The sequence below is a fragment of the Pichia membranifaciens genome, assembly GCF_001661235.1.
Source record: "Pichia membranifaciens NRRL Y-2026 unplaced genomic scaffold PICMEscaffold_4, whole genome shotgun sequence".
Classification (NCBI taxonomy): Eukaryota; Fungi; Ascomycota; class Pichiomycetes; order Pichiales; family Pichiaceae; genus Pichia; species Pichia membranifaciens.
This window is the reverse complement of record NW_017566985.1, coordinates 211,749-238,908: the sequence shown is the minus strand read 5'-3', so window position 1 is coordinate 238,908 and position 27,160 is coordinate 211,749. Positions and strand designations below refer to the sequence as shown.

Here is a 27,160-nt window from a genome sequence, read left to right as displayed (position 1 = left end):
CAGATCCAAAACCATTGTTAAAAGCTAGTTTGGAGAACATTGCTTCGACATCAGAAATAGACAAGATAAAGGAGGAAAATAGAATCTTGGAGGAGAAGCTTTTGAAAGTAGCCGATTATGATAAGTTGAAAGAGCAAATCGAAAAGACCGAAACACAAATGAAGGCCATAAATGAGGCACAGATAAAAGCCACCGAGAATGAATGGCAATCTCTGTTAGAGGAGAAGGAAAACAATTGGGCAAAGGATGAGAAAGAAAAGGCTGCTCAGTTTGAAAACTTGAGAAGACAAATACAAGAACACGAACTCAACGAAAAAATGCTCAAATTGAAACTCAAAAAGAAAATTGCAGCTTTAGGTGAAGATGATGACGATGAAGGTGAAGAAGAGGTGGATCAAGTGAAAAAATTAGACGAGAATTACAAAGAAGACGGTTCAAGTGCAAATTCTACTGAAATAGAGAATCTCAAAAATGATTTGAGCAACTCCCAGAGAAGAGTGAAATCTCTTGAAAAGAGAAATGAAGAATTGAGACGTGAAGTCAGCTCATTGGGGTCAAGTATTGACATCGAAATCCAGAAAACAAGACAAGAGAACAACAAACGGATAAGCAACCTTGAAGGTGAAAACTCTTTATTGATTGCGAAACTGGAATACGAAAGAAAAGCGTCAACGAGTCTAAGAAAAGAGATTGATACTCTTAAGACCAACTTTAGCAGAGAAACCAAGCAATTGAGTTTTGAAATCGACGAACTGAAGAAATTTAAAGATGCTGCTGGAGACTATGAAGAGACTAAGAAAGAGTTGGAAATCTTGAAGCAAATTCAATTTGGTGACGAAGATGAAGCCACAGATGTGAATACTGGATCAAATGCAAGTAGCGTATCAAAACTTGAGTCTGCAATTGTTCAAAGGAACAAAAAACTAAACAATGATTTGACGGAATTGAGGAGACAAAACGAGGAAAATGTAGAGAAGATAAATGCGCTATCCGCTAAGATTAATTCTTATGAGAAAGAAATTAAGAGCTTGAAAGATTCAAACTCAATACTAGAAAATGATTTGATGAACTTTGATAGTAACGGCGGCGGCAACGGAAGCAATGACAGGTGGGAGACAATGTCTATGATTTCTTCGATTGCGGGAGGCCAAAGCCACGGTAAAGTATCACCTGCTGCATCTATAGCCGGAGGGAATGATAACAACTTAACACTGACAGTAGGCAACGCCGCCGATGCATCGCTTCTTCCTATTATTACACAACAAAGGGACCGCTTCAGAAACAGAAACAAGGAACTGGAAGAGGAGAACAAAAAGCATTTTAGCAAGGTAATCGAATTGAAAAGAGAAATCAATACTTTGAAGAATGATAACCGTGAACTTTACGAAAAGATCAGATTTTTGGAATACCACCAAACTAACAAGAACTCGATTTCCCAAGGTAATGGGGATATTGAGAGTAGGTACCGCTCCGAATACGAAAACGACCTGCATCCGATTGAGCAATTTCGTATTATGGAGACAAAGAGAATCAATTCCAATATCACACCTTGGGACCGTATATTCATTCAAGTTACAAGGTCTGTCCTAAGCACGTCGTACACCAGATGGCTATTTGTAGTATATTGTTTGAGTTTACATTTGCTTGTGATGGTTTTAACTCTGAGCATGCTCGGGAGTTCGGCTGCCGTGGTGGAGACTTCGTCACCACTTGGAGGGGGACCTGGAACAGGAAGTTTAACCGGAGCTTCAGTGAATAAGAAAGGGTTCTGAACAGCTGGTTTGGACGTCTAGTGATAGATGAGTATATACAGTCAAACTAAATGAGAAATCTTTTGCGACTTTGATCATCAATCTGCAAGATACGAGTGCATAGTTCATTTTTTATCATACTGTTAAATAAACCAAAGAGTACAGAAAATTTCGTTAATTGTAATTGCAAACGAAAGGGAATAGTTCCCATCATTCTGAACGATATGTTATCTGCAAGGTCGGCCCGATACAATAAACGGAAAAGTCTCGGGGTATTGCTTTATTTGTAGCAGATTCAACTGAAACAAAAACTAAGTATCATTAATTAAAATTCAAATAACCATATATACTATCTCACTTACCCACCGATATCTCATATCTTGTTACCAGTGACTGTTAAATTTCAAGAAAAGACTTACTTTATGTTCAAACCACTTATTTTACAAATCCATACTGATAGTATCATGTGCTTCCAAAGTTCGAGTACCAAAAGGTACTATAACTAGAGCTGGAAAAGAGGGGTATGGGTACTGAATGGTGCCTTCCCCCTACAATTACATGATTCATAATTGGGAATCAAGAAATGTGGTTTTGATTTCCAGGTAGAAACTTTTTGCACGAGAAAGGGCTAAAGCAGCGAAATGTCTGCCACAAGTTTACATCAGACAGCTTATCTGTTCCGAATGAAGCTAGCCGCAGTGGCGTGCGAGAAAAATGCTTTCCTTTGGCCGGTTATATTACTATACTGCTTTTGAAAGCAGACATTTTGTAATCGGGTTTACTTTTCTAATAATCTGCAAAACAAAGAAGACCGATTGAAAAGGTAACTGGGTGCAAGTTTTGAGAGATGGCTGTTTCTGTGCCTAAGGTGTTATTAATTGGTTTCGGGGGTGTGGGTACGATTGTGTCGTACACCCTTGAGCATCTTGGAAGAGCGGAAGTCGTTGCAGTGGCAAGACCGATCACCTTTGACAAGATAGCTAACCAGGGATATAGAATTGAGTCTGTGGATTACGGTACTGTTGAGAAATATGTTCCTTCCAAAGTGGTTTTGAGTGGGAAGGAAGCTGTCGAGAAATATGGTCCTTTCGATTATATCGTCATTACGACAAAGAACATTCCGGATATCTCACCTGTTGTAGACATGTTGGAAGATTGCTATTCCGACGACACTGCCATTATGTTAATTCAAAACGGCATTGGCATTGAGATTCCAATCTACAAGAAGTATCCAAAAGCGACTGTTCTCTCAGGTGTCACATTGATTGGGACAACATTGTACGAATCCACCGTCAAACACGTTGCACGAGATGATATCAAGTTTGGACCGTTTATCAATTACAATTTGAGCAAGGAGAGCCAAATTGCGAAGTGCAAGAAATTTGTGGAGATCTACTCAAACGAGAACAACTCGACGGAGTATGAGGAGAATGTCAAGTTGACCAGGTGGAGAAAGTTGGTTTATAACACTGCCATCAACACCACCTGTGCAATTGTGAACTTGGACAGTGGCAGGGTGGAGCTGTTTGGCGGTGCTGACTCTGTTCTGAGACCAGCGATGGAGGAAGTTATTGCGACAGCAAAGAGTGAAGGCGTCACTTTGCCAGCGTCCCTCATCGACGAGATGATCCGAGGAGCGGACGGCGTCTACTATCCACCTTCCATGCTCATCGACACGCGTAACGGGACTTACATCGAGCACATTGTGATCATTGGCAATGTTGTGAAGATCGCCAAGCGCAACAACGTCCCTGTTCCTACGTTGACAGTGCTAAGCAACCTTTTGAAGATGATCCAGATGAGAACCATGGAGCAGAACGGACGCTTTGTTCTCCCGAAGAAGAGACCGACACGGGAAGACAACTACCAAATCGAATATCTCGACTAGCCGTGGAAATCGGACATTATTTTTGTATTATTTTAACACGATATTAAACAGGATTAAAGAACAAACTGCTGTTTTTGCATAAACTCTGATAGCAGTTGCTCTCTCTGCCTTTCTTATCTGGGGATAAGGCCCCGGAGTTCATTTAGCAGTAGACCGCTGCCCCACAGGCTTCCCCAGTCTGCAGGCCCTCGGGAAACCCGTAAGCAGAGGCTGCCTCCTCCTGTTCCGGAGCGCGTAATTCCTGATGTGGGAAGTATTCCGACACTGAGGTTACCGAATGGGTGGGTGGTTGCGATAGATGAGACATTCCATGGGCAGCTAGGGGCCTTTCTTTCTGGGCAGGGGATTAAAAGATCCGGTTTTATTCCGTTTCTTTTCAACTTTCTTGTTAGTACTCTCTTTATTGCATTCTGGAGTTGAAGAACAACGAACACAAAGAGAAGACAGAAAAAAATGGCTCCAAAGGTTCTTTTGATTGGTATTGGTGGTGTTGGCTCCATAGCCGCATACACACTAAAGGCTAACGGTGCAGAGGTGACTGCGATCGCAAGATCGTCCTACGATGTTTTGAAGGAGAACGGCTTTACTATCGAGTCCTTGGACTACGGAAAAGTCGAAAACTTCAAGCCCGACCACGTGTACAAGGACGTGGCCGAGGCTGCGAAGGAGAGAGGTCCTTTTGACTACATTGTGGTGACGACCAAGAACATCCCGGACGTAGCGCCTGTGGAGAAGATGATCGAGAAGGCGTACAGCAAGGACACGGCGATTGTGTTGCTTGAGAACGGAGTGGGCATCGACAGATCGATGTTCAAGGCGTATCCTGACGCGACAATCATCTCCGGCGTGACGATGATCAGCAGCACGCTGTACGGGACGACGGTGAAGCACGTGGGCAGTGACACGGTGTCTTTCGGGCCGTTTCTCAACCCGTCGCTGGAGAAGGAGCCACAGGTGGCCAAGGCGAAGGCGTTCACCGCGCTCTACCACAACGAGCACAACGGCGCCAAGTACGACGAGGACGTGAAGTACATCAGATGGAGGAAGTTGGTGTACAATGGGGCGATCAACACGACATGCGCGATCACAAACGTCGACGCCGGGCGCTTGGAGCTGTTTGGAGGTATGGACAAGGTGGCGAGACCCGCCATGCGGGAGATCCTTGCCATTGCCAAGGCCGACGGCGTCGACCTCCCCGAGGACATCATGGACAAGATGATCCGCTCCGACGACGGCGAGTACTACCCGCCTTCGATGTTGATCGACATCCGGAAAAACCAGTACACGGAGTACAAGGTCATTCTCGGGACCGCGTTAAGCATTGCCGAGGAAAAGGGCGTGCCGGCCCCCGTGTGCACCATTCTCTGCGACCTCCTCGAGGTCATCCAGATGAGAACGATGGAGTCCCGCGGCAAGATCGTGCTTCCCGAGAAGAGACCCCTGCCTGCCGACAACTTCAAGATCGAGTTCCAGGACTGAGAGAGTGTCTGGATTGCCATGCGATTGCCATGTCCGCCGTATTCTGATATAGTGAAGTGTAACAGGAGCCTACTCCCCAGACACAAGAATACATTACGTAAAGCTCTTCTTTATCGGGCGCCAGCAGTCCCCCATCGCTTACGTAATATAGAACACCCGCACGTGACCCCGGCACAACCCGTTTTCGCCCAAACTTACCTAAAAGAGACAGTCCCCCCACCAACCAACGGTGCGAAAAATTGGTCTGCGGTCGATCAGCGTCGGGCTTCAGAAGAAGAGGCGGTGGATGACGTAACTGGCCCGGCAAACGGCAGTGGGGTTTGCGCCACGTGACCGGTGTGCTGCTATTTTTACTGGTGGCTCCCGCCCTGCATGATTGTTTTTGTTTTCGTTCCCGCCCCTGCTGCCGCTGCCCCTTGTTTTGAAATAGGTCTGCTCCAGGAGCGTGAATGGTTTCAGGGTGGCCATGAGGGCTTGCAGATGAAGGTGGTGTCGTTCAAGGGTTCTAGGACAGCACCAGAGACAGCACGGGCACAGGAAAAGGCACAGGCGCACACACACACAGCGGTGTTCTCCCTATCCAGCACACGTGAGCAGGACTAGTTGTGCTGTTTGTCGAGGGGCAAGAAAGAACGATCGGATCGTCAGCGCAAGGCAGCAGGCCAATAACGACAGGACGATGCCAAGAAACGAGAGCGTGAACTCGCCGCTTTCCAGGATAGCGCAGGAGGCGAACCGGCAGAAGCATGGGAACGACGGGCGGCGGATAAGTCTGATCAGTGCGGTGTCGGTGGACTCTGTGGCGACGACGGGGCGACTTCTTGACAAGCTCAAGCTGGCAGACAACGAGTGGGACGACTTTGAGCGCACGACGGGTGTTGTCTCGCCCGTGCTGGATGCGGACACAAGCACGGGGTCGGTGGTGACGGTGAACTCGGACAGCAGCGTGCGCGTCAACACGAGCGGGACGTCCGAGAGCACGGTGAACAGCATCAACGTGCTTCCCGCGTCCAAGTTCAAGTACTTGAAGTACGTGCTAGGCGACACGAAGAAGAAAAACTCTCAGAAGTCGGCGGTGAACAAGGCGCTTGAGATGGGGAAGAAGATCAACACAGTGGAGCAGAACGCCGCCCGGGTGACGCAGCGGGCCAACGTGAAGTCGATCCACTTGGACAGCTTGCTGCAGGACGCCGAGTCGAGGGTGTCCAGTTTCGAGTCGGAGTCGGAAAGAGAGGACGACGAGGATTATGGCGGCAGCCAGGAAAAACAGCAGGGCGGCTACGGGGCGTCAGCCAGCGAGGACAGCCTACCCAGGGACGCCACGCCAGGCGGCACCGAACTCTCTTTTGTGCCCAACACCCCGACCAGACGGGCTCTCGACTACACCCCGGCGAACTCGCCCGAGACGCACATGCACGTTACCCCGCAGTACTCCGTGGGCTCCACCCCAAAAATGCACCTGCTCTCCCACCACAACCACACACTCTCCAGCTTGTCCACGAACTCCGCAAAGGGCGATGCTATAAACGACTCCTTCATCCACAACAGAGAACACGATGACGAACACGCGAGCAACAGCAGCAGCGTCCCGTACGCAACACCAGGCGGTGTCGGCAAGGATGGGTTCAAGGAGGTTCCGCACTTTCGTCAACTTCTTTCCACTCATCAACACACCAACTCGGCAGCCACGACAGACTTGTCTAAGCCGGGACTGGATCCCGACTTTGCTGCAGACATAGATGACAGTCTGATGAGGTCAGCTTCTGTACCCATCAAGAGAAAGAAGAGCGTTGCAGAAGCACGTACCCCAGCTCCCAAAACACCACTACCAGCGCCTCCAATCCACCTAGTTGCCGATCAGTCTAAGCATCAGGTTATGTCATGTTCTGACTTGGTGGACGGTAGAAAGGAGCACATCAGCCACGCTCGCCCACAGTTTTCGCCGCAAGCACACCACCACCACCACCACTACAACAACAACCCAGCGTACCAGTTCCCCAACCATCATCAAGTGCAGCCGCAGATCCCTCCTTCCTCCCCACATCGTACCTCCCCACAGCTCTATCAAAACTCTCCGCATAGTTACAATAGTTCCGCCAACAATTCTGGTCATGGCTTCACTAAGCGGGGCCCCATTTCTTCTCCGTCGAACCAGATGCACTATGCTCCAAGTCCGCAATCCTATCAACATAGAAACTTCAATCCACAGCATGGACCTTACGGGCCTTACGCAAGAAGTACAAGTCACCCAAAAGTGCCACAGGTGCCTTATTCACAGCCAGGATTTTATCCGCAACCACAGCAGCAACAACCACATTATCCGCGTGCATATGTAATGCAACCACAGCAACCGCAGCACCAGCAACACCAACAGCATCCACTGCAGTACCCTGGCGCAAACAGCCCGTACTACAAAACCTCACAGCGACACGGGTACTCGCCACAGACCTCGCCAAAAGTGGGTTATTTCAACCTAGCCTCGGGGAATCATCCGAGCATGCTTGACTACGAAGGACGGTATGCTCCTTCGACGCCGCCAAGTCACATGAAAAAGAGCATGCAGCTTCGAGATGCCGATTTGTCTCACGTCGTGCCACGCTGAGGCAGGATGCTATTTTTTGCTTTCTTCCTTATGTTTACTATTTTCTATCTACCATTTTAATGCTTTACATTTTTTTCTGTGTCTAATAATTCATTTCTTGAAGAAAGGAAAAAGAAGTCCCTGAATAAATGATAACAAATAAATAAAAATCTATACAGTGGTATAATGCTTCAATGAGTTTCTTTTAACTCTGGTCGAGTAGTTGGTAGCCTTGACATTCCTTGTGCAGCTGCATGCTCTTGGCCACGTTGTAGCCATCGCTGAGTAGCGCCTGGATGTCTTCCAACTGCAGGCCGCTCAATTCCGGGTATAGGCGATAGACAAAGATGAAGGCGAGGAGGGTGTTGAAGGAAAACAGCAGAAAGGTGAGCGAGGGGCTGATGGTGTCCATTAGCGAGAGGAAGCAGAATGAGAGGAGCATGGACCCAAACCAATTTGTGGCTGTCGACAGTGACGACCCGAGGCCACGCACTTTCTGTGGAAAAAGCTCACTCTGCTGCCAGGGGACGTTTCCCAACCCAATCGAGTAAAAGCAGACAAAGAGAATCAACGAGATCAAGAGGAGGTAGCGCCAGGGGTTTGGCGATGGCTGGAGATGCGTCTGGACGTCAACGTCGATGTTGGCGAAAGCCAATGCGCACGAGACCTGGGCAAGAAGTAGCAGCGGGATCGAGTAGAGGAGGATCCTGCGGCGGCCGACCCTGTCGATGATGACCAGGGCAACGACTGTGGTGGCGAAGTTCGTGCCGGCGATGAAGCAGCTGACTAGGGTGGAGTTCTTGAAGCCGACCATCTCGAAGATGGATGAGGAGAAGTACATCAAGGCGTTGAAGCCGACAAACTGCTGGATCGCCTGGAGGCCACACGCAATGACGAGCGATCTTTTGTTCGAGGGCACCAGGAAGAGGTCTCTCCACGAGTGCGACAAGCGGCACCACACGTTGTCGTCCTTGCTCCATAGCATGTTTAGCTGCTGCAGCTCGTCGACGTTCATGTGGATCAGCGCGTCCGACGCAAGCGGATGGATGCGCTTCAGCACGGTGACCGCGTCATCGTAGCGGTCCTTCATGATCAGGTAGCGCGGCGTGTCCGGGAGGAAGAGGATCGAGAAGAACTGTACGAGACATGGCGCCAGCGACAACAGCACAATGGTCCGCCACCCGTAGCCGGCGCCGGCGCCGCCGCTGCCGCCGGTGGCAACCGCACCCACTGCATACGCAGCAAGCTGTCCGCCCGTGATCGCCAGACAGTTCACCGTGACCAGCCGGCCCCGGAACTTGCTTGGCGACAACTCCGAGATGTACAGCGGGGCGCAGAGCGAGCCGACGCCCACGCCGAGCCCCATGACAAGTCTGCCCGCAACCATTCCGCCAAACGACGTCGTCGTGTACTGCAGCGCCGCCCCGGCAATAAACAGCGTGTCGCAGAACATCACCGCGTACTTGCGCCCAATCACGTCTGCCAGCACGCCGGCAAACAGCGACGCCACAAGCGCCCCCAGCGACGTCGCCGACGACACGTACTCCCGCTGCTTGATCGTCAGCGCCACCCCGCCAAGGTCCGTCCCGATTGACACAAGCACCGACGAGATGTAGCCCGTGTCGTACCCGAAAAGAAACCCCGAGATCGACGCCACAAACGTCAGCGTCCACACAAGCGCCGATGGGCCCTCCGACAGCGACTCCAGTGCGTCCGACGTCGACTGCGACGCCGTGCTGGATATCCGCTCTCTGTTCCACCCTGTGTTTTCCATCACAGTGTGCTTTGCCCTCCGTTCTGCCTCTTCTTCCGTCCTGTTCTGTTGTTTCTGTTGCCCCGTTTGCCCCCTCCTCTTCTTTTCCCCTCCTCACCTCCTCTCCCGCGGCGGCTCGGCCCTTTGCCAATTCATGTCCAGAGCCACCGCGTCGACGCCCGCTGACATAAGCGCATCCTCATTCTCGGGGGAACCCAGCAGCCTCTCGGCTGTTGCCGCTAAAGAGACAAATACGCCGAGCTCCGCAGGCTTACGTCAGCGAGGTGGGTGGGGCGTGCCGCGGCTTGTTGACGTGTTGGCGGGCGTGTTGACATGTTCGTGTTCTGCCGGCGTGCCCTGGGAGACGAGACGAGGAGACAGCCCATGCGCTCTCGTCGTGGCCGTGCCGTAACTCTTTATCTGGTAGTGCTTGGTGGTTTCTTTGGTGGTGGTGGGACTGCTGGGGTTATTGGGTTCAGAGAGTGTCTGCTGGTGCTGCTGCAGTCGCTCGTTACAGTTGTGATCCCCAAAGAGCTCGTTTTTCCCAGCCGATAGCCCCAATCCAGACGGAAACATGTCCTCGTTCCCTGTTCCAAGCATCGACCACCCGTTCGGGGTCGATCTCTACCCCTACGTGGAAAGGCTCTTTGCGGTGCTCTCGCAGGGCCGCTTCGTGATGTCGGAGTTCAAGTTTGTGGCCGGCGAGACGTTTCTGTCGACGCCGCAGGAAGTCTTTGGCGCCATCGCCGTGTACTACACGGTGATCTTTGGCGGAGACAGACTGATGAAGAAGCTGAACGTGGCGCCGTTTGTTCTCAACGGGATCTTCCAGGTGCACAACCTTTTTTTGACGACTTTGTCGCTGATCTTGTTCCTCTCGCTCGTCGAGCAGCTTGTTCCGCAGATCTACCACCACGGGCTCTTCTACGCCATCTGCGACAAGAACGCGTGGACACAGAAGATGGTCGTGCTCTACTACATGAACTACTTGACCAAGTACGTCGAGTTCATTGACACCGTCTTCCTTGTCTTGAAGCAGAAGAAGTTGACCTTCTTGCACACCTACCACCACGGTGCTACGGCGCTCCTCTGCTACACCCAGTTGATCGGCACCACCCCGATCTCGTGGGTCCCCATCTCCCTCAACTTGTTTGTCCACGTCGTCATGTACTGGTACTACTTCCTCGCCGCCAGAGGCATCCGTGTCTGGTGGAAGGAGTGGGTCACCCGCTTCCAGATCATCCAGTTTCTCATCGACTTGGGCTTCATCTACTTTGCCGTCTACATCAAGGTCATGTACGACTACAACCCCAAGTATACCGCCAACTTGACCTGCTCTGGAACTAGATTGGCCACCTTGTCTGGCTGTTCGATCATCTCCTCTTACTTGGTCTTGTTCATCGCCTTCTACATCGAGGTTTACAGAAAGAAGTCCAAGAAGTCCAAGGTCGTCCAAAGAGTCCGAGGCGGTGTCGCAGCAAAGGTCAACGAATACGTCTTGTTGGACAAACAGACCCTCCAACAGAATTACGATTCCAACACCGGCTCCCCAATTCCAACCCAAAGAAGACGTTTCAAGGCCGAAAAAAAACAGTAGCTTCGGCCTATTTACGTTTCACCTGTATAATTTATGTGTTGATATTTATATGACAATATATATCTATCTATACTGATCATGGTTTGTTGGTGAAAAACTCGCATGTGAAAAGGATTTCTTTTTTTTTTCCTTTTTTTCCTTTTTTTTCTCTTTTCTTTTTCCTCATCACAACTTTCCAATCATGTCTTGGGCTCTCACCTGCGACAACCGTAACGCTTCCCGTATCGTCTCAGCAGTGATTCTGGAGCCTTCGCCTCTCTCAATCGTCACGCTGGCAAATCGGCCCTCTCCGTTGCTGAGCGCACACACTCTTTTTGAGATGTTGTCCTCTGCCTCCCCTTCCAAGTCGGTGAGCACTACCTCCCGCTTAGAAGCACCACAATCCATGCTAACGTCACCATCGTTACCGCTCGTTGCCATGGCCGAAACAGGAGTATGATCGATTATTCCAAACGTGCTCGACCAGCAGATCCGGTCACTCCGGAGCACCAACTCCTTGTATTGTATAGGATCGCAAACCAAGTCATAGCTCTGGACGTTTATGTTGGCATTCTGCTTTCCACTCCTTGTTCTCAATGTACTTTCCCTCTCATTTAAATACACGTCTGGAAGCTTGGTATCCATTAACGCCTTTACCAACGAGGCGTAGCATTGGTCAAACAGCGGACCTGTTCTTCCAAACACCTGGATCCGTGCGTAGATGACAAAACTGAAATTTTTTTGGATCATCCCGACGTCGTCGCCCCTAAGCGTCACCTCCTGTCCGTTCTCGTCCACGCTCTTCAACCCAACATTGACCCTCAAAGCCTTTCTGTCAATGAGTCCTGAATGCAATATCGACTCGTAAAGCTTTTCTCCGAGCCCAATTTCCTCCTCGCCTGGTGGCCCGCTCACACCTTTGGCGATCTCCACGACAGGATATACTGATCCGTTCTCATTGATTAAATCACCTCCCAAAACGTTCTCCACCTCTTCTTCCTTCTCGTCTCCAACTATGATGTCGGCGTCAAGCCTCATCCTGTAGTCATTTACCGCCTCAAAATCGTCTTCAACTATTCCTGCACTGATGGTACATATCGTTGATGTTCCGCCACATTTCACAGAAGACGATCCAATAACAGTGGTCAGTTCATTCAATTGACCCGTTTCTGCATTCTTGTCATACCTAGATATCCCTGCAGTGGAAATGGCAACAGGCCTAAACTCGTTGAACCGGCGCAAAGAAGGACGATACCCTGCCTCGAGATATTTCGATAATGTGATGTCAGGTGCAATTAATGCTAATTCCGAAGGTGAAAATATAACCGATTTCAAATGCACGCTCTCATCTACTTCAACCATAATGACTTTTTTACGTTATTTGTTAATCTCAATTATAGTAACTAGCAACTGCCTTATAAGAAAGTGACCTAGATAGTATTTCAAAATTTTCATGTTATCGAAAAAATTTAATTAAAGTAAAATGAAGAAAAAAAGGTTCTCAAAATCGCGTACAGCATAAGAACGAATATGACATTTAGCGCAGGTAAAATAGCTAGCAATTATATATGTATACACGAAATGTAATAAACATCTTAGCTCATCATATACGGACTAGCTGGATATAGGAGTAAAACTGGTATCCGTGGAGCTTGCGCTTCCTTCTTCTGCGATAGTGGCAACGTCATTGCCTCTATTATTACGGACAGGCTCGCCAATTGTAGAAGAAACTCCCAGCTTACGCCTCTTGTTGCCATCATCTGCATCAATTTCGCTTTCATCATCGCAGTCATCATTGCTATTTTTAATGTTCCTCTCGGCAGTGCCACCATTGCCCGGCTGAGTTTCCTCAAAATTTTCGGAAGATTCAGACGTTTCAGATGTATGCATTTCTTCGTCGCTGGTCTCCAATGTTGAAGTGCTAGAAGCCTGTTTGACTTGGCTATCATCAATTGCCTTTTTCAACTCGCCATTCCTCTTCTGAATTTCTATCATCATATTATGAAAATAGTCTCCACCTAAAGGAGCCCGACTTCTTTTACGATAGAATAATAAGTAAGCATTCCCTGAAATGGATTCTGCAGGATCGTTGACAGGAGTAACTCGTGAATCATTAAAATAGTGCCATTTTCCATCAGCAAAGTTTTTCACATACGCTGTGTAATGACCACCCCCTAATCCACCGTAATGATTGTCAACTGCAAATAAATCATAAACATGTTCTCCATTTTGATCTGCTACAAATTTGTTTAGATCAAGTCCTTCTATTGGGAAGTCGACAACAATATCGATCTTGTCACTAAAACTTTGTGTGCTTTCAAATCTTTTCAAATGAATTGTAAGTATATCCGGTGCTGACCATAACTCAATCTTTTTCGTTGCTTGTCTGTGCTCTTTACATTGAGGGCAATACCAAAGATCATTTTCCCCCAATGTCTCTGGTTTAGAAAACAACTCCAAACAGTCATATAAAGTGACAGGCTTTCTCGCATTTTCCAAGTTTTCTGTTCTTTCACGTTCCAAGTCATCATTTACCAGCTTTTCAGGGGAAGACCAAGTTTCAGACCCGCTAAATGGGCTATCGGAGGGGTTGCAAAAACATAAGTCAAAAGAATTTTCTCTGAACTCATTGACTATTGCGCTCATTGGTTCAATAAGTGGCTTCCTATCTTCTGATGAATCATTTGTAACACTACAAACATCTTTGGCGATAGAAAGAGAAGACGATGATGGTACAGATGGAGATGATGCAGAAGAAGTGGACACGGGAGAAATAGATGAGGACGATGATGAGACTAGCTTGTCATTATGGTCTCCCGATTGTAATACATTGGCAGATTTATGGAGACCGACATCAGACTTACCAGACACTATATTTTCTGTTGCTGTAAAGTATTGATCAATAGGTGACCCATCATTTTGCTCTTTGGTAGGCACGTTAATATCATCTTTTGTGTTAATAAATGAGCTTTTCTGGACAAAGTTGGGATCTTTTGATTCTTCGTCTATGTCGCATTCACTCTCAACATCTTCCAAGCTTTTAGACTCGGTATTCGGAGTGTCGGAGCCATCCATCATCTCTACGTTATCACTCGGGCAAAATGCTTTTTGTTTAGAATCAATTGACTCATCATCTTGATCTTTGTTTTTGACTTGCTCGCAATCCAACTTTTCGTAATGTTCTTCAAGCATTCTCAAATTTTCAGGCCCGTATAAATAATAGCATTTTTTTGCAGTACTCATTCCGTCCAATAAAGAAGGCAAATCATGCTTGATAATTGTATTGTTGTTCTCAGGAAACCAAAAGTCAAGACTCGATTTGTTACTATTACTGGATGACCTTTCAAATGATCTTGCTGTTGTATTTCGTCCATAATAGTTTTTTTCCAGAGAAGAATTGACCACCTTTGAGCTGAAAATGTTTTCCAGTGTATAGTCTGGAGATGCAAGAGATATTGTAGACTTATCATCATCGTCTGAAACATTTGCTTCAATCATTTTAGTGTCAGCATTTGATTTAATAACTTCATCTTCAATTTTGGGCTCATCAGATGGTGTGTTTACACCAAGATATTTAAAGAACAACTCAATACCCTCAAAATCTTTTCTTGTGTAACCGCCATCTTCACCCTCATCAATTTTAACAAATAATTCAGATGTACTAAGCTGTTTATATTTTCTAACCATCTTCTTTTGAATTGTTCCATAAGAAAATCTATCCTCTGGAGAAAGGGAAATGAAGAAGGGCAAGCAAAAGTTATTCCTATTACTATTACTAACCACGGTACTGAAAACCGGTATTATTGCATTGCCTTCAATTTTCTCTACTTCGAAAAACCAGACATCTTCACCTGATGATATCAACTCCGAAATAGGAAGGTATCTTGAGTCAGATGTAGAATCTTCAAAATTTTTGTAGATCGAATTTCTAAAAATTTCCACACCAATCAAATTTTCTTCTTGGATATCCATGTATTTGGATATGAGCCGCTTTAAATCGGAATAAGTTTCATTCCTACTGAGTTGAGCTTCAAAAATTTTAGGAATACCGTTTTCTGGAAGAATTTTGATTTTATGAGTCCACTTTTTTGTTATTGGCAATGGTAAAGTTAAATCATTGTAGGGATCAAATGTTATACTCACACGATTGCAGACTGGACATATTAGTGTAGATTTATATAATGCCACAAAAAGATCGACTATCACCGAATTATTTCTCATTTTATGAGCTTCCCAGCACTTTTCGGCCAAATTTGTTATTGCCTCCATATTATCTTCTTTTCCAACCTCCAACTCAGGCTTTTCAACGTAAGGCTTCTTCAAAACTCTATTGAGATCTTCATGTAGTCCATCTAATAAATATGCAATAAATTCCTGAGAATCTTGTTGCCGGTAGTCTGCAAATAACGAATTGAAATGACCAATTGTATATTTGAATTCCTTGGGGGAAAAGCTTGACTGATTTCCATTAAACCTATCATCAAACAGAGAAGTTACCAAACTTCCAAATGAAATTGCCACTTTTCCCTTGTTTCCCAAAGGATTATCTTTATTTAACTCATTTTCAAAAAAGTGATAAAGGAAATAAGAGTTCAACTCTGGGATGTGAACCAGGCATTGCAAAGCAGAATTCATGTAGCATGTATTTCCCAAATTATTTAGGCCTACTAATCCTGAGCCAAGCAAAACATGAGAGTCAATGTCGAGGAAGAAAATCCCGTCTGGTTGCTTAATTTCGAGCATCAAGTGGCATGAGGTTATATGTCTTTGACGTAAAGTTGCACTTCTTCTTCTTTTTTTGCTTACTAATTTCCTCTTCTTTATATATTTCAGTGCCGATGGAATAAGCACTAAAGGACTATGGGTTGAATCTAGCTCTACACACCAAATTCTGGTAGAGGAAACGTGGATTTGAGTCAAATCAAAATAAGAGAGCATACAACTGAATAAATCGGCAACTGTTCTGAAAGAGGAGATCTGAAATGTGTGATTCCTGTTTTGAATCTGTTTAAATCTATTAACCTGAGAAGCATTATTGCAAAAGATGTGAGGAATAATTGTAAGCGGATGTAGGTCTATAATAAACTTATCTTCAGTAGTTGAGTAAATTAGTTCTCTTTCAATCAATTGATTATTATTTTCAAGCTGGAACCACTCTAAAAGAAGCTTGAACTGATCGAGCACGATAAAACTGTCAACGATCTCATTCAAAGATTGATCAAAAGGTATAGTCTTGACTGGCCCAATCACATTGTCTATTTGTAAATCATCCTCCTTGAACTCTTTATTCAAGAAAACCGTTAACCACTCACGATCTATGTAGTAGTACTTCAAACCAGTTTGTTTCTTGACTTGTGTATTCTTGAACAGCTCACGTCGCAATTCTAATATTTGAAAGGGACTACTTTGAAGAATGGTGCTCATTTCTTGTTCATTTTCATCCTCTTGGGTCTCCGTAATCTCCCCTTTAAAAGCCGGATCAAACTCACTATTCTGCTCCGTGTTTGAGCTCGCATTGTCAAAGTCTTTCTCTTTCTCTTTCTCATTATTTTCTACATCTAAATCTTCCATATCGGTTATATTTTCAATATCGTTGTCCGGGATTGTGCCAGAGGACAACAGGGGCGTATGGCTATTTGACTGAGGATGCATGTTAAGAGTCATACTATAAACATTTTCTTTCAATGTACTATCATCAATATGATCTATATTTGCACACTTCAACGAGGGAGATGTCAGATGAGAATTGATCTTTCCATTAAATCTGACGTCAGTATCACTTATTACGGATTCTATGCGTCTATCTTTAACCTTGCCGCTGTTGTCTTTAAGCTGGCTTGTATGCTCCTGGGACATATCAGATTGCCTAATTTCTCAAAAATGATGCAAAAGCTCTCTTTTTTGAGTCAATCTGGTAGTATATTCAATCACAGTCAATCCACTGTAAAATCCCAAAAGTTTTGAGCGATAGGGCACCCAAAGTTCATTGACGATAAGAGAATTACTAGAAGAGGGTCAGAAGGGAATGGAATAAATAATAGAGACCAAAGCAAGTTTTAACGATGAATCCGGCGTGAAAATTGTGAAGCGAGCAAGCCGAAAAGGGAAAAAAAATTAGAGCTACCTCCCTGGCAGATAGATATGCACATATTAGCGGATAGTGGGTGGTGGCAAAGTGTTTAAATCGTCGTCAAGGAAAGGCAGAGCAACAATCAACGCCTAGCTATGGTTGAGAAAAAGAAGCTAGCATCATTGATGCTAGAAATGTTAGATTTTGGTGGCACAAGGATGACAATTGATGATTTTATCCACATAGTCCCAGATTCTCAACCTGACCCGGAATTTGATGCTGAAGAACCCTCAAACTTTATCAGTGACATGAATAGTTATCTGTGGGATATAGAAAATTTCTCAATGCATTTCAAGGAAAATAAGGACTCTTCTTCAAAAGCAATTCAGCTATTATCAAGTATCCTGAATTCTGAAAAAATGGCTGAGAATGACAACGATGTAAATTACAACAGGTCTATAATAGTGTTGTTTTGTCAATTGATCAAAGCTTCTATTTTGAATAAAGTGGCCGTCTATTCCGAAGAACTTGTTGACTTATTGCATCAACATATTGGCAAAGGTCTTGACTGGTGGATTGATTCAGCTTTAAGCTTCTTAATCCTTGAGTACTCCGAAATTGGTTTGAGTGCTTCTCAGATATCATTATTGTTTAAACTTTGTTATGAAGGAGGCAGATACTCTAAGCTTTTTTATTCCGTTTTCAGTCAAGGGAATACAATGACCAAATCTCTTATCTTTAACTCTGCAGATCATGAACTTATTTTCGAGAATATAAACCTCTCTAAGCCAAATTCCAGCTTTGTTTTATCTTCCTGGATCAAACTAGATAACTCGACTAATTACAAAACTTATGGGGCCGATTCTGCTGGCTTTGTTTTTTTGACACTCAGGAATAACAAGGCACAGAATTTAATTCACTATTCAATACACGATGGACGGATTAGCTTGGTCACAAAAACCGAAAAACAGCTTTTTGTGAGCTTTGAGTTAGAGATGAACAAATTGTATAACATTACGCTTGCTCACGTTTGTGAAGTGAAGAAGAAAACAAGGGTAGACTTGTACATAAATGGGTTGCTTATAGAGTCTAAAGTCATAGATGCCATTTTTGGAGGGTCATGCGATAATAGCAGATTACTATTCCCAACCATGAAAGATGATTCAGTCAGCAAATCATTGAGCTTACTCATTTCAGGACCAAAAAAAAACGATGGATTAATCTTAGAGCTTTCATCTGTTTATATTATTGAAACTTCAAATTGCTTGCCATGGATTTTATTTATTTACATGTTAGGTGCTGCTTATTCCGGATCATTCGAGGATTCTTGCCTTCTTTCTTTACTTCCTTTATTCAGTCTAATCGAGCTTAACTTATCTTTGAACGAAAAAACTAACAAAATAGAAGATGATTCTTTTTCTCAGGTCCAACTCAAAAGGGATGATATTGTATTATCGTGTAACTCATTACTCAATCAACAAGGAAAGGATGAAATTAAATATTACTATAGAGCATCACAGAGCTTGATAGGTAGTATAACAAATGCTAGCCATTTGCAAAAAAAAATTGGTTTATCGTCACTAGATTCCTTTAACTCTATTGGTGGATTTGTGAACTGCCTTATTCTAGTAGAAAAATCCAATAGCAGTGGTGCGTTGGAGGACAGCTTAAAGTTTTTGTTTTCACTCTTGAAACACAATAAAATAATAGAACATAGTTTTGTTTCAAATTCAGGTTACGAGATTCTTGGATCAATACTAAAGTCTAAAAAGGAATACATTTCGATTGAAGTTCTGGACTGTGTATTAAACGTTGTGGGCTACAATGAATTTGAACCTGCTGAGTCGATCATTAAAAATAGGTTGGCTTACAAATCTTTGATTTTAGATTTTGATTTATGGCAAACTCCATTTTTATCACAAAATAAAGTAGTGAACAAGTTCCTACTGTTTCAATTCACAGTTTTTCTTCAAGACAGTAAATACCACCGGTTCAATTTACGGCAAATATCCGATATGAAAATTATTAAAAGAATTCTTTTGGCCCTCAAGAGGGACGATTTTCATGAAGATATATTACCCGTTGTGAACAGTGTCTTATTAGTCATGCTCAAATATAGTCGTTCTTCGGAGACGGTAAGGTTGCTTTTGCTACATGTTATATTTACTATCGGTATGATGCGCAATGAGAAACCTAATTACCACAAACAACAACTGGGTGGAGAGCTAATTCTAAACATTTTGCAAAACCTGGTCGAGGATTGTCCAAAACTTTTGAACGCATTCAGTTTCAAAATGTTATTTTCAATAATGCAAGGTTCTACAAAAATGCGCCATATTGCTTTAAGACTTCTTATAAAAGTTGTGAGATTCAACTCGAAATCGTATGGTAAGTTTTTATCATTTGGTGGATTTTCTGTTATTTCTAATTTGTTGAGAACAGAGTGGAATAATGACTGCATTCTTGCTGAGCTTCTACTGGCGGCATTCAATTTTAAAATAGATAATTCTGCAGATTTGACGATGAGCAATGTGGTAAAAAAGTTACCTGGAAGCACTATAAATGATTTACAATATCCTCATTTTTATGGAGTGCTAAACAATTTAATGAAATTTGCAGCATTGAACCTACAAGGTGATCAGAAAAAAAAAGCTCTATTTCAGCTTGACAATTTCATTGAAATGTTGAACATTTTAAAAAGAAGATCAAATTTTGACAAGATCTATCTTAGGAACGAAGAACGGATCGGGAACCTAATTTTGTTATCAATGATCATAAAGCAAGGAAATTCCAGTAATCTATATCAGAGATATGCCCAGTTTCTAACTGAAACATTGCTAGATCGATTTTATGTTGAAAATAAAGAGGATAATATAAGTATTGTTGAAAACATATATGAAAACTACGTGCTTGAGTTCAATTTTGTGATCATTCCTCTGCTATTTGAGAAGCTAAGATCTTTTCAAAGTTTGATGACAATAGCTTTTGATAATAAGGTCAAAACGATTACTCTTTGCAAGGTCTTCATATGTTATTTTCAATCATATTTTGAGGGTGACCAACAGCACATGTCATACTTATCAAATTTTGAAATGGTGACACTTACCATCAAAAAAATATTTCTTGTTTCTAAGACACATCCTAAAGTCCTTCCCTTTTTGAAGATTCTTGTACGGGAATTTAATGAAGCATTTATCACTGCGTGCTTATTTTTCATTGAAAACATTCCTAACTCCCCCAAAGAAGAAATGAAAACAAATCTTACCATGTGTTGCAAAATATTCATGTCACATCCGGATATAATCGCACGCTCTCTTGATGATTCAGCTTTTTTATTGCTGTTTTCAATCTTTTACAACCTGTTAAGCACTGATAAAGATTTAGAGTCGCTTGGATTTAATTGCATTAGAGTATTACTTTTGGAAAAAGACAATTTTGAAAATATTATCGAAAACACAATAATTTCCAAGGATAACAGAAAGATATTTGTTAACGTTTTAAGAGAAACTCTAACTTTAAACGATGAACAAGTGCTGGAGGCTTTTATCGAAAATCATAAGTTCAAAGAATTAGTCGAAAGCTTATACAATCAGCATCTCAAAGTTTATTCAACTTCTTCTCTGTTCATATCGGGGAGTGACACTATCAATAACTATATTAAAAACAAATTCCAGCTCGAAAAATCTGAGAAGATTTTGAACAATGACATCAATCCATTCAACGAATTTGTTTTAAACGGGGAGCTCAAAAACTTGAACCGCAGTTTTCAGGATGAAGCTGATGACTTCAATCAGTTCATAAGCTTGTATAAATCTTTGAAAGCAAATGTTTCTTTTCCTTTACAAGAATCTCACAGCATTCTGTATCCAACAGAGGGCAGAAACAGAAAGAGGAACAAAATCATCAAAATCTTATCAGATGCTCAAAGTCAGATGGTAAGTAAGGAATCTATTCGGAAAAAAAATATCGAAATTGAAAGCTCAAAAGTTCCGAGTCTTGTTACTCAAAATTTGGAGAATGATATTTCTATCACAGACATGGATGAATCCATCTATTTGATGAAGGTCAAAGCTGATGAGGATTTTGACGAGGATAAAAATAGAAGAATTTTGAGAAATTTGTTTGTGCATGACAGAATTGATGAGGTTTTCAATATTACTCAGATCATTGGATTGGAAACAATTGAAGCAATTTTAGTACTGGGGTGTGAGCACATATATATTGTTGAAGGTTACTTTTACAACGGTAATGGAGAAATATGTTGCAATTATGAGGCGCCTGAAAATCAGCGGGATAGTGTGGTAAAACTTTTAACAGACCTCACTATTACCAACCAAAAAAGTTCTGAGAATAACAAGGAAGATCTAAATTTCCATAAATCTAAGAGTTGGGCAGTTAAAGATCTTGTTTCTGTTTCAAAAACAAAGTTTTTGCTCAGAGACGTCGGATTTGAGCTTTTTTTCAAAAACGGGTCTTCTGTCTTGTTAACATGCATCGACTGCAATAAAAGGAACAGTATTTTCAATAAAATTTCTAGCTATATTACATCAAAGTTGGAAGATACTAATCTTGACGAAGCTTTAAAGCTAGCTTCTCGTCAAAAAATCAAGACAATAAAAAGTAGCAATTTCGGTAGCTCCAATACTACAGAGAATAACGGTTTCAATATAGTTGATAGTATATTATCAGGCTCGTCTGACATCGCTTCTTCTGATATTACTGCTAAGTGGTGTAGTGGCCAAATTTCCAATTTTCAATATTTGATGCTATTGAATACAATAGCTGGAAGAACATTCAATGACATGACACAATACCCTGTTTTCCCCTTTGTTCTATCAGATTATGAATCAGAAAAAATTGACTTAAGTGATCCCAATGTCTATAGAGATTTGTCCAAGCCTATGGGAGCTCAGAGCAACATGCGAGAACAGCAGTTTAAGGAAAGATATGATGCCACAAAAGAAATGTCTGCAAATACACCACCATTTCATTATGGTACTCACTATTCATCAGCAATGATTGTTACCTCATACTTAATAAGATTACGTCCTTTTACTGAATCCTACCTCAAGCTTCAAGGGGGAAAGTTTGACCACCCTGACAGACTTTTTCATTCCATTCCCAAGTTGTGGAAGAGTGCGTCACAGGATAATACTACTGACGTTAGAGAATTAATTCCTGAATTTTATTATTTACCAGAGTTCTTGATAAATTCAAACAATTTTCAATTTGGTGAATTACAGGAAGGTAAAACAGTTCAAGATGTTGAGCTTCCGCCATGGGCTGATGGCGATCCAATTAAATTTGTAAGAATAATGAGAAACGCGTTAGAAAGTGATTTTGTTAGTGAGCATTTGCATGAATGGATCGATTTAATTTTCGGGTATAAACAACAAGGTATTGAGGCGATAAAGGCAACTAATGTGTTTCATTACTTGAGTTATCCTGGAAGTATTGATATAGAAAAGATCCGTGATAGTCATGAGAGAGCAGTCATTGTTTCTATCATTCACAATTTCGGGCAAACTCCATTGCAAATATTTAGAAAGAAGCACCCGGTGAAGAATCAAGAATGTTTTATCAATACAGTAAATTTGAAAGAAGATTTCATGCTCAACTTCCGAAATGTCAGAGATAGTGACGGTGGAAATAAATCACAATTACAGAAATCTGGAAAGAGTGCTAAACAACTTATTTTCAATCCAAGAATAAATAAATGGGAAGGTATACGTCAAAATGAATATTGCTATTTTGAAAATGATCTCAGCACAAGAATAAAGAAAATTGGTCACAATGGGTTGCAAATCAATAAAGTTTTATGCGTAGAACAATTTACTAACGGTGGTTTCATCAGTTGTATCAAAATACTTTCTAGAGAAAAATTTGTTGTTGGCTTCAATACTGGAAACCTGAAAATATATGAATTATCGAGAGACAGGTATAAATATGTTACTAATGCTCAAAGAAGTATGGTAAAGTTGGATTATGATATCGGTGCAGACACTAAGAAAAAACGACTTTTCCAAGGATTTCAAAACAAAAGTAATGATGGAAGTTATAATTTACTAGAAATTGGAAATTTACAGTGCGGCCATGATGGAATAATTACAGACATTGAATACTTACGAAGCGACAGAATATTGATAACACTTGACTCTCGTAGAAAATGGTTGAGCGTTTGGCATGAGCCGAACAAGTATGAAATGGAAAACGGGGAAATCATGTTAATGAACAAACTTTGTATTGAAGACACAAATGAGGTTAAGATTGTTGATTTTAACGTTTGCGAGGATGACAGTGCCATTTATTGTATTACGAGCAATGAAGAGTTGATTGTTTGGAGAATCAACGGCGGAATGGTGTTCAAAGGTATGGTTGGATTGAACAATTGCAAAAATATACATATATGCCAAAACCTAACCCGAAAAGACTTTGCTAGTGGAAGATTATTTACAGTTGGTTTTGTGGACGATAACGGTGTCCCAAAATTGAAAGTATGCTACTTGTCTAGAAAATACGAAGGTGTTGAAATAGTACTGGAATTAAATACTGGGGATGATTATGAGATTGGGGATGCAGTGGTCATGCAGAATTCAAAATTAGGAGAGTTCTCAGTTGTTTTAGGCACGGCTGAAGGTATACAATTGATCAGGTAAAATATATAGCACATCTATATGAAGGTGTAGAGATACAGATATGGATATGGAAATGGATTTAAATATAAAATTAAGTAAGACAAAATGAGCAGGATGGGTTACAAAAAACAAGACATAACAAACAAAACAGGAAAAGAGCAAGCTGAATGCTGAATTATACTATGAAGATGCAGTTTTGATTATGGAATAAGTTGGAAAAAAATTAAAGTAAGGTAGAAGAGAAAGAGGGAAATTTAAAAAAGTGAAACAAGAGAAAGTAAAGACAGAACAAACGAAAGAAAAATCAAATGTAACAGAATGTCAGAGACAATACAAATATTAACACATGAAACGAACGGACAACTGGTCAATCTTGGGAATAGATAATAAAGGTTTATTTTTGTTTTGCACCCCATTTTTCATAAACGTACAATCCTGCCGTAACATGAAACAAGCCCAGCCATTCTAGTATGGTCAAATGTCTACCACGGGCGATTATACTAATTGATATAACCACTATACGTTTCATCATGTTGGCGATACTGTATGTGACTGTAGGTAGCATTCCCAAAATGTGGAATGCTAAAAGGGATTGAAAGAAATATGAAAACCCATTGACTATGAGAAGCTTCCATGGTATTAGAGTGTAATACGGAATTGGAGTTGTCTGAGCAGCGGGAGTATTTCCTAGTGTTGCGGGATAAAGTTTTGAGGAAAATAGGGTTGGCAGTTCATAAATTAGAAGGGCTGGAATAGAATAAGCCAACCCATATAGAGAACAATACATGAGGGTTGTCAATTTGTCTATCTTGGGTTCTTTCACCCGGTCGAGATAATCTTCTTCTTGATGGTTGGAAATCTCATTTTTCTCCAAATCTAGGGCTGTCAACGTGGCTGTTGAGTCTGAGGAAAAGAGGGCCAATCGCACGATTTCTTTCTTCTCCTTTGACTTGCCGACGTTGTTGTTTGTGATGACATTTTTGGTGTAGATGGAGCCTGCAGCAAAGACTGAAGTTGAGAGAAGGGCGTAAAAAATGCCGTGCAACTGAATCTGGTTGTTGTGGATGGTATTGATGATGGTGGACAAAATGGATATGTCCTGTTCTGGGTTGTGCGCAATGAGGGTGTTTAAATCGTGGGCGGTGCTAGCGGAGCCGGTGGAGCCGATGGAGTCGGCGGCGGTGTACAAAATGTTATTTGATGAGTTGTCCAACTGCTCGCTGTAAATGGAGATCTGGTCGGAGGACTCCGCGGAGGAGTTTGATTGGGAGATGACGATGATGATGACGCCCAACAATAGGGGCACAAGGGAGAGGTATGTTCGTAGGGAGAAGAGGATCCTGTAGTGGAGTCTGTAACCGAGGACGATGAACAACGGGCTGAGTGCTCTGATAGAGGAGACGGTTGCTATTGGGCAGATGGAGGTGGCGGCCAAGCTGAACAACTTGCCGACAAACTGGAGGGTGCCCATGGGGAAAAACAACTTGAACATCTGGCGACTCAGCACAAACTTGCTGTTCTGCGGGAATGTGGACTGCGGGAACCAGAGCTTGATGCGGGTGAAGGGGGCTCTGCGGGAGGCGGCGATGGTGGCGTACCCGAGCACAAAGTTGAACCAGAACTGGAACTCGCCGACAAACACGGGGAAGTCGAACTGGTTCAAGATCGCCTTGGTCAACTGCGCCGTCAGCGTCGACGTGCCGTACCACAGAACGAGGTACACCATCACGCTGACGTTGAACAGCTGCGAGCGGCCGCCCGGGCACGCTCTGTGCGAGGCCAGACCACTTCCCGCCATCCCCAACGGCCCCGACATGGCGCCCGGCGTCGTCGACATGCTGCACGACGTGTATGCCTCGTCTTTCTCCAGCTCTCTAGCAGCTCCTGCTTCACTTCCTCCTTCTTCCAGTGCTCTTGCGTCTCCGTCCTGCACTGCTGTGCCGGGAAATCGACTTTCTATGTAGTGTGGGCCTGAATCCTCTGGACCACGATGCATCCACACTGATTCATGTACCTCTGTGCCGCTGTGTCTGTGCTGTTGTAGCTGGCGACTGGACGACCGACTGTATGTTTGGTCTTCGATTCTTCTATTCTGCCGGCTACACCTACACACGAGGCCTACATCCACGGCCTCCACAACCCCGAACCAACGTAAATACAGGCCTCCATGCACACTCAGGTACCGTCGGCACCCGTGGCTGGCTCTCTCACCCTCTGCCCGCCTATCTCGCGGGCCTCTTCCGGTTTCCGCTCCGTCGCTTAACTGCCCTTTTCGGCCAGCCTGTCCCAAAGCGGCGGTATATTTTGGTCCCGTGCCAGCATGAATGTAGCGACAAATAGTTTCCTTATTGGGCGATGGGCTGCAACTAGTGCTGAGCCTGGTTGGCCTCCTGCTGAGCCTCGACAAGGCGGTCGGCGAAGTCGGGGTCAAGACGGGTGAGCACTGCCGGGAGGAGGGCAACGATGATGACGGACACAAAGGCGATGGTCATCCAGCGGCTGGCGAGGATCGTCGACATGAACGGGATCGAGCGGACGACGGTGGCGGCGAGGCCGGCGGCGTCCTGCTGGAGGTAGTGGTTGAGGGAGATGCGAAAGAGGGCGCCGTCGAGGACGGCGGCGTGGGTGGCGTCGTCGACAAGCACGGAGGGCAGGCTGCTCTGGAGCGAGGGGTGGAGGCCCGGGAGGTGTTGCTGGACGGTGGCGGCGGATTGGGCGACGTGCACGCGGAACTGGGAGGACACGGCGAAGAAGACGTCCAGCGACTGGAAGTTGAGCTGGAAGACGTCCGCGGGGCGGTCGCCGGCGCCCTGCGGCAGCGAGAGGTGGAACACGCCCTCGTCGTCGGCGTGCACGGTGCTGAGGTACGCGAGCGTGGCGTCCGCAGGGCCGGCGGCCGCAGAGCCGGCGGCTGGCTCCACCGCATAGACGGTCACGTACGTCCTCGACGGGTCGTGCATCAGGTCCTTGTAGTGGTTGTGGTTCTTGTTGCTCTTGTCTGCGATGCTGATGTCGAGGTCGAGCTCGAACACGGCCGCGGCGGCGGTACAGCTGGCCTGTAGCAGCACCCAGCACCACAGCACAAGGCGGTCCAGTGTCAGCGTCGCGTGCATCATGCTGGTCCTGGCTTCGGGCTTCCCAATGGCGTGGTGGCTGTGTCGATGCCGTCGCCGGCTGCGTTTTTGCTTCTGCTTGAAAACCTCCTCCTGCTCCGATTTTCTCATTCTCGACCTTTTTTTCCCCTGCTCGCCGAAAATTTCACTGCCGCAGAGAGGGAATGTCGTCCAGTTTTTTTCCAGCTCTTACCTCCCCTCCATTACCTGCTCTCTTCTCCTGGTCGGATCCCCCCAGAGGCTGTGCTTTGGCCTCTCTTCTTTCTCCACTCATTCAGGAAGCGTATATATTGTAGGGAGGTTAATGCCTTTGT

The 27,160-nt window shown here is 44.2% G+C and overlaps 10 protein-coding genes across 10 annotated transcripts; 5 read left to right on the top strand and 5 right to left on the bottom strand.

The window, feature by feature from the left end:
- Positions 1-2,598: 2,598 nt before the first annotated feature.
- On the top strand, positions 2,599-3,639 carry PICMEDRAFT_59269 (hypothetical protein; the record flags this gene model as incomplete). Its single annotated transcript, XM_019163352.1, has 1 exon — positions 2,599-3,639. The coding sequence occupies one exon, from the start codon at positions 2,599-2,601 to the stop codon at positions 3,637-3,639; it is 1,041 nt and encodes a 346-aa protein (XP_019016720.1).
- Positions 3,640-4,092: 453 nt separating this feature from the next.
- PICMEDRAFT_73120 (hypothetical protein) lies at positions 4,093-5,118 on the top strand (the record flags this gene model as incomplete). Its single annotated transcript, XM_019164386.1, has 1 exon — positions 4,093-5,118. One exon carries the CDS (start codon positions 4,093-4,095, stop codon positions 5,116-5,118), a length of 1,026 nt encoding a protein of 341 aa, XP_019016719.1.
- A 372-nt stretch (positions 5,119-5,490) lies between these two features.
- Positions 5,491-7,720, top strand: PICMEDRAFT_12065 (hypothetical protein; the record flags this gene model as incomplete). The annotated part of the gene is made up of 2 exons (XM_019159876.1): positions 5,491-5,707; positions 5,739-7,720. 2 exons carry the CDS (start codon positions 5,491-5,493, stop codon positions 7,718-7,720), a joined length of 2,199 nt encoding a protein of 732 aa, XP_019016718.1.
- A 226-nt stretch (positions 7,721-7,946) lies between these two features.
- Positions 7,947-9,434, bottom strand: PICMEDRAFT_20630 (hypothetical protein; the record flags this gene model as incomplete). The annotated part of the gene is made up of 1 exon (XM_019162168.1): positions 7,947-9,434. A coding segment is annotated over one exon (1,488 nt), but the record flags the coding sequence as incomplete, so codon positions are not given.
- A 592-nt stretch (positions 9,435-10,026) lies between these two features.
- On the top strand, positions 10,027-11,049 carry PICMEDRAFT_73117 (hypothetical protein; the record flags this gene model as incomplete). The annotated part of the gene is made up of 1 exon (XM_019164385.1): positions 10,027-11,049. One exon carries the CDS (start codon positions 10,027-10,029, stop codon positions 11,047-11,049), a length of 1,023 nt encoding a protein of 340 aa, XP_019016716.1.
- Positions 11,050-11,214: 165 nt separating this feature from the next.
- On the bottom strand, positions 11,215-12,390 carry PICMEDRAFT_73116 (hypothetical protein; the record flags this gene model as incomplete). The annotated part of the gene is made up of 1 exon (XM_019164384.1): positions 11,215-12,390. One exon carries the CDS (start codon positions 12,388-12,390, stop codon positions 11,215-11,217), a length of 1,176 nt encoding a protein of 391 aa, XP_019016715.1.
- Positions 12,391-12,525: 135 nt separating this feature from the next.
- Positions 12,526-16,998, bottom strand: PICMEDRAFT_16904 (hypothetical protein). The gene has a single exon (XM_019161391.1). The coding sequence runs from the start codon at positions 16,882-16,884 to the stop codon at positions 12,643-12,645; it is 4,242 nt and encodes a 1,413-aa protein (XP_019016714.1). The 5' UTR covers positions 16,885-16,998; the 3' UTR covers positions 12,526-12,642.
- A 3,777-nt stretch (positions 16,999-20,775) lies between these two features.
- PICMEDRAFT_22300 (hypothetical protein) lies at positions 20,776-23,076 on the top strand (the record flags this gene model as incomplete). The annotated part of the gene is made up of 3 exons (XM_019162246.1): positions 20,776-21,025; positions 21,086-22,672; positions 22,733-23,076. Coding segments are annotated over 3 exons (2,181 nt in total), but the record flags the coding sequence as incomplete, so codon positions are not given.
- Positions 23,077-24,127: 1,051 nt separating this feature from the next.
- On the bottom strand, positions 24,128-25,459 carry PICMEDRAFT_73113 (hypothetical protein; the record flags this gene model as incomplete). Its single annotated transcript, XM_019164383.1, has 1 exon — positions 24,128-25,459. One exon carries the CDS (start codon positions 25,457-25,459, stop codon positions 24,128-24,130), a length of 1,332 nt encoding a protein of 443 aa, XP_019016712.1.
- Positions 25,460-26,099: 640 nt separating this feature from the next.
- PICMEDRAFT_73112 (hypothetical protein) lies at positions 26,100-26,849 on the bottom strand (the record flags this gene model as incomplete). The annotated part of the gene is made up of 1 exon (XM_019164382.1): positions 26,100-26,849. One exon carries the CDS (start codon positions 26,847-26,849, stop codon positions 26,100-26,102), a length of 750 nt encoding a protein of 249 aa, XP_019016711.1.
- Positions 26,850-27,160: the final 311 nt, after the last annotated feature.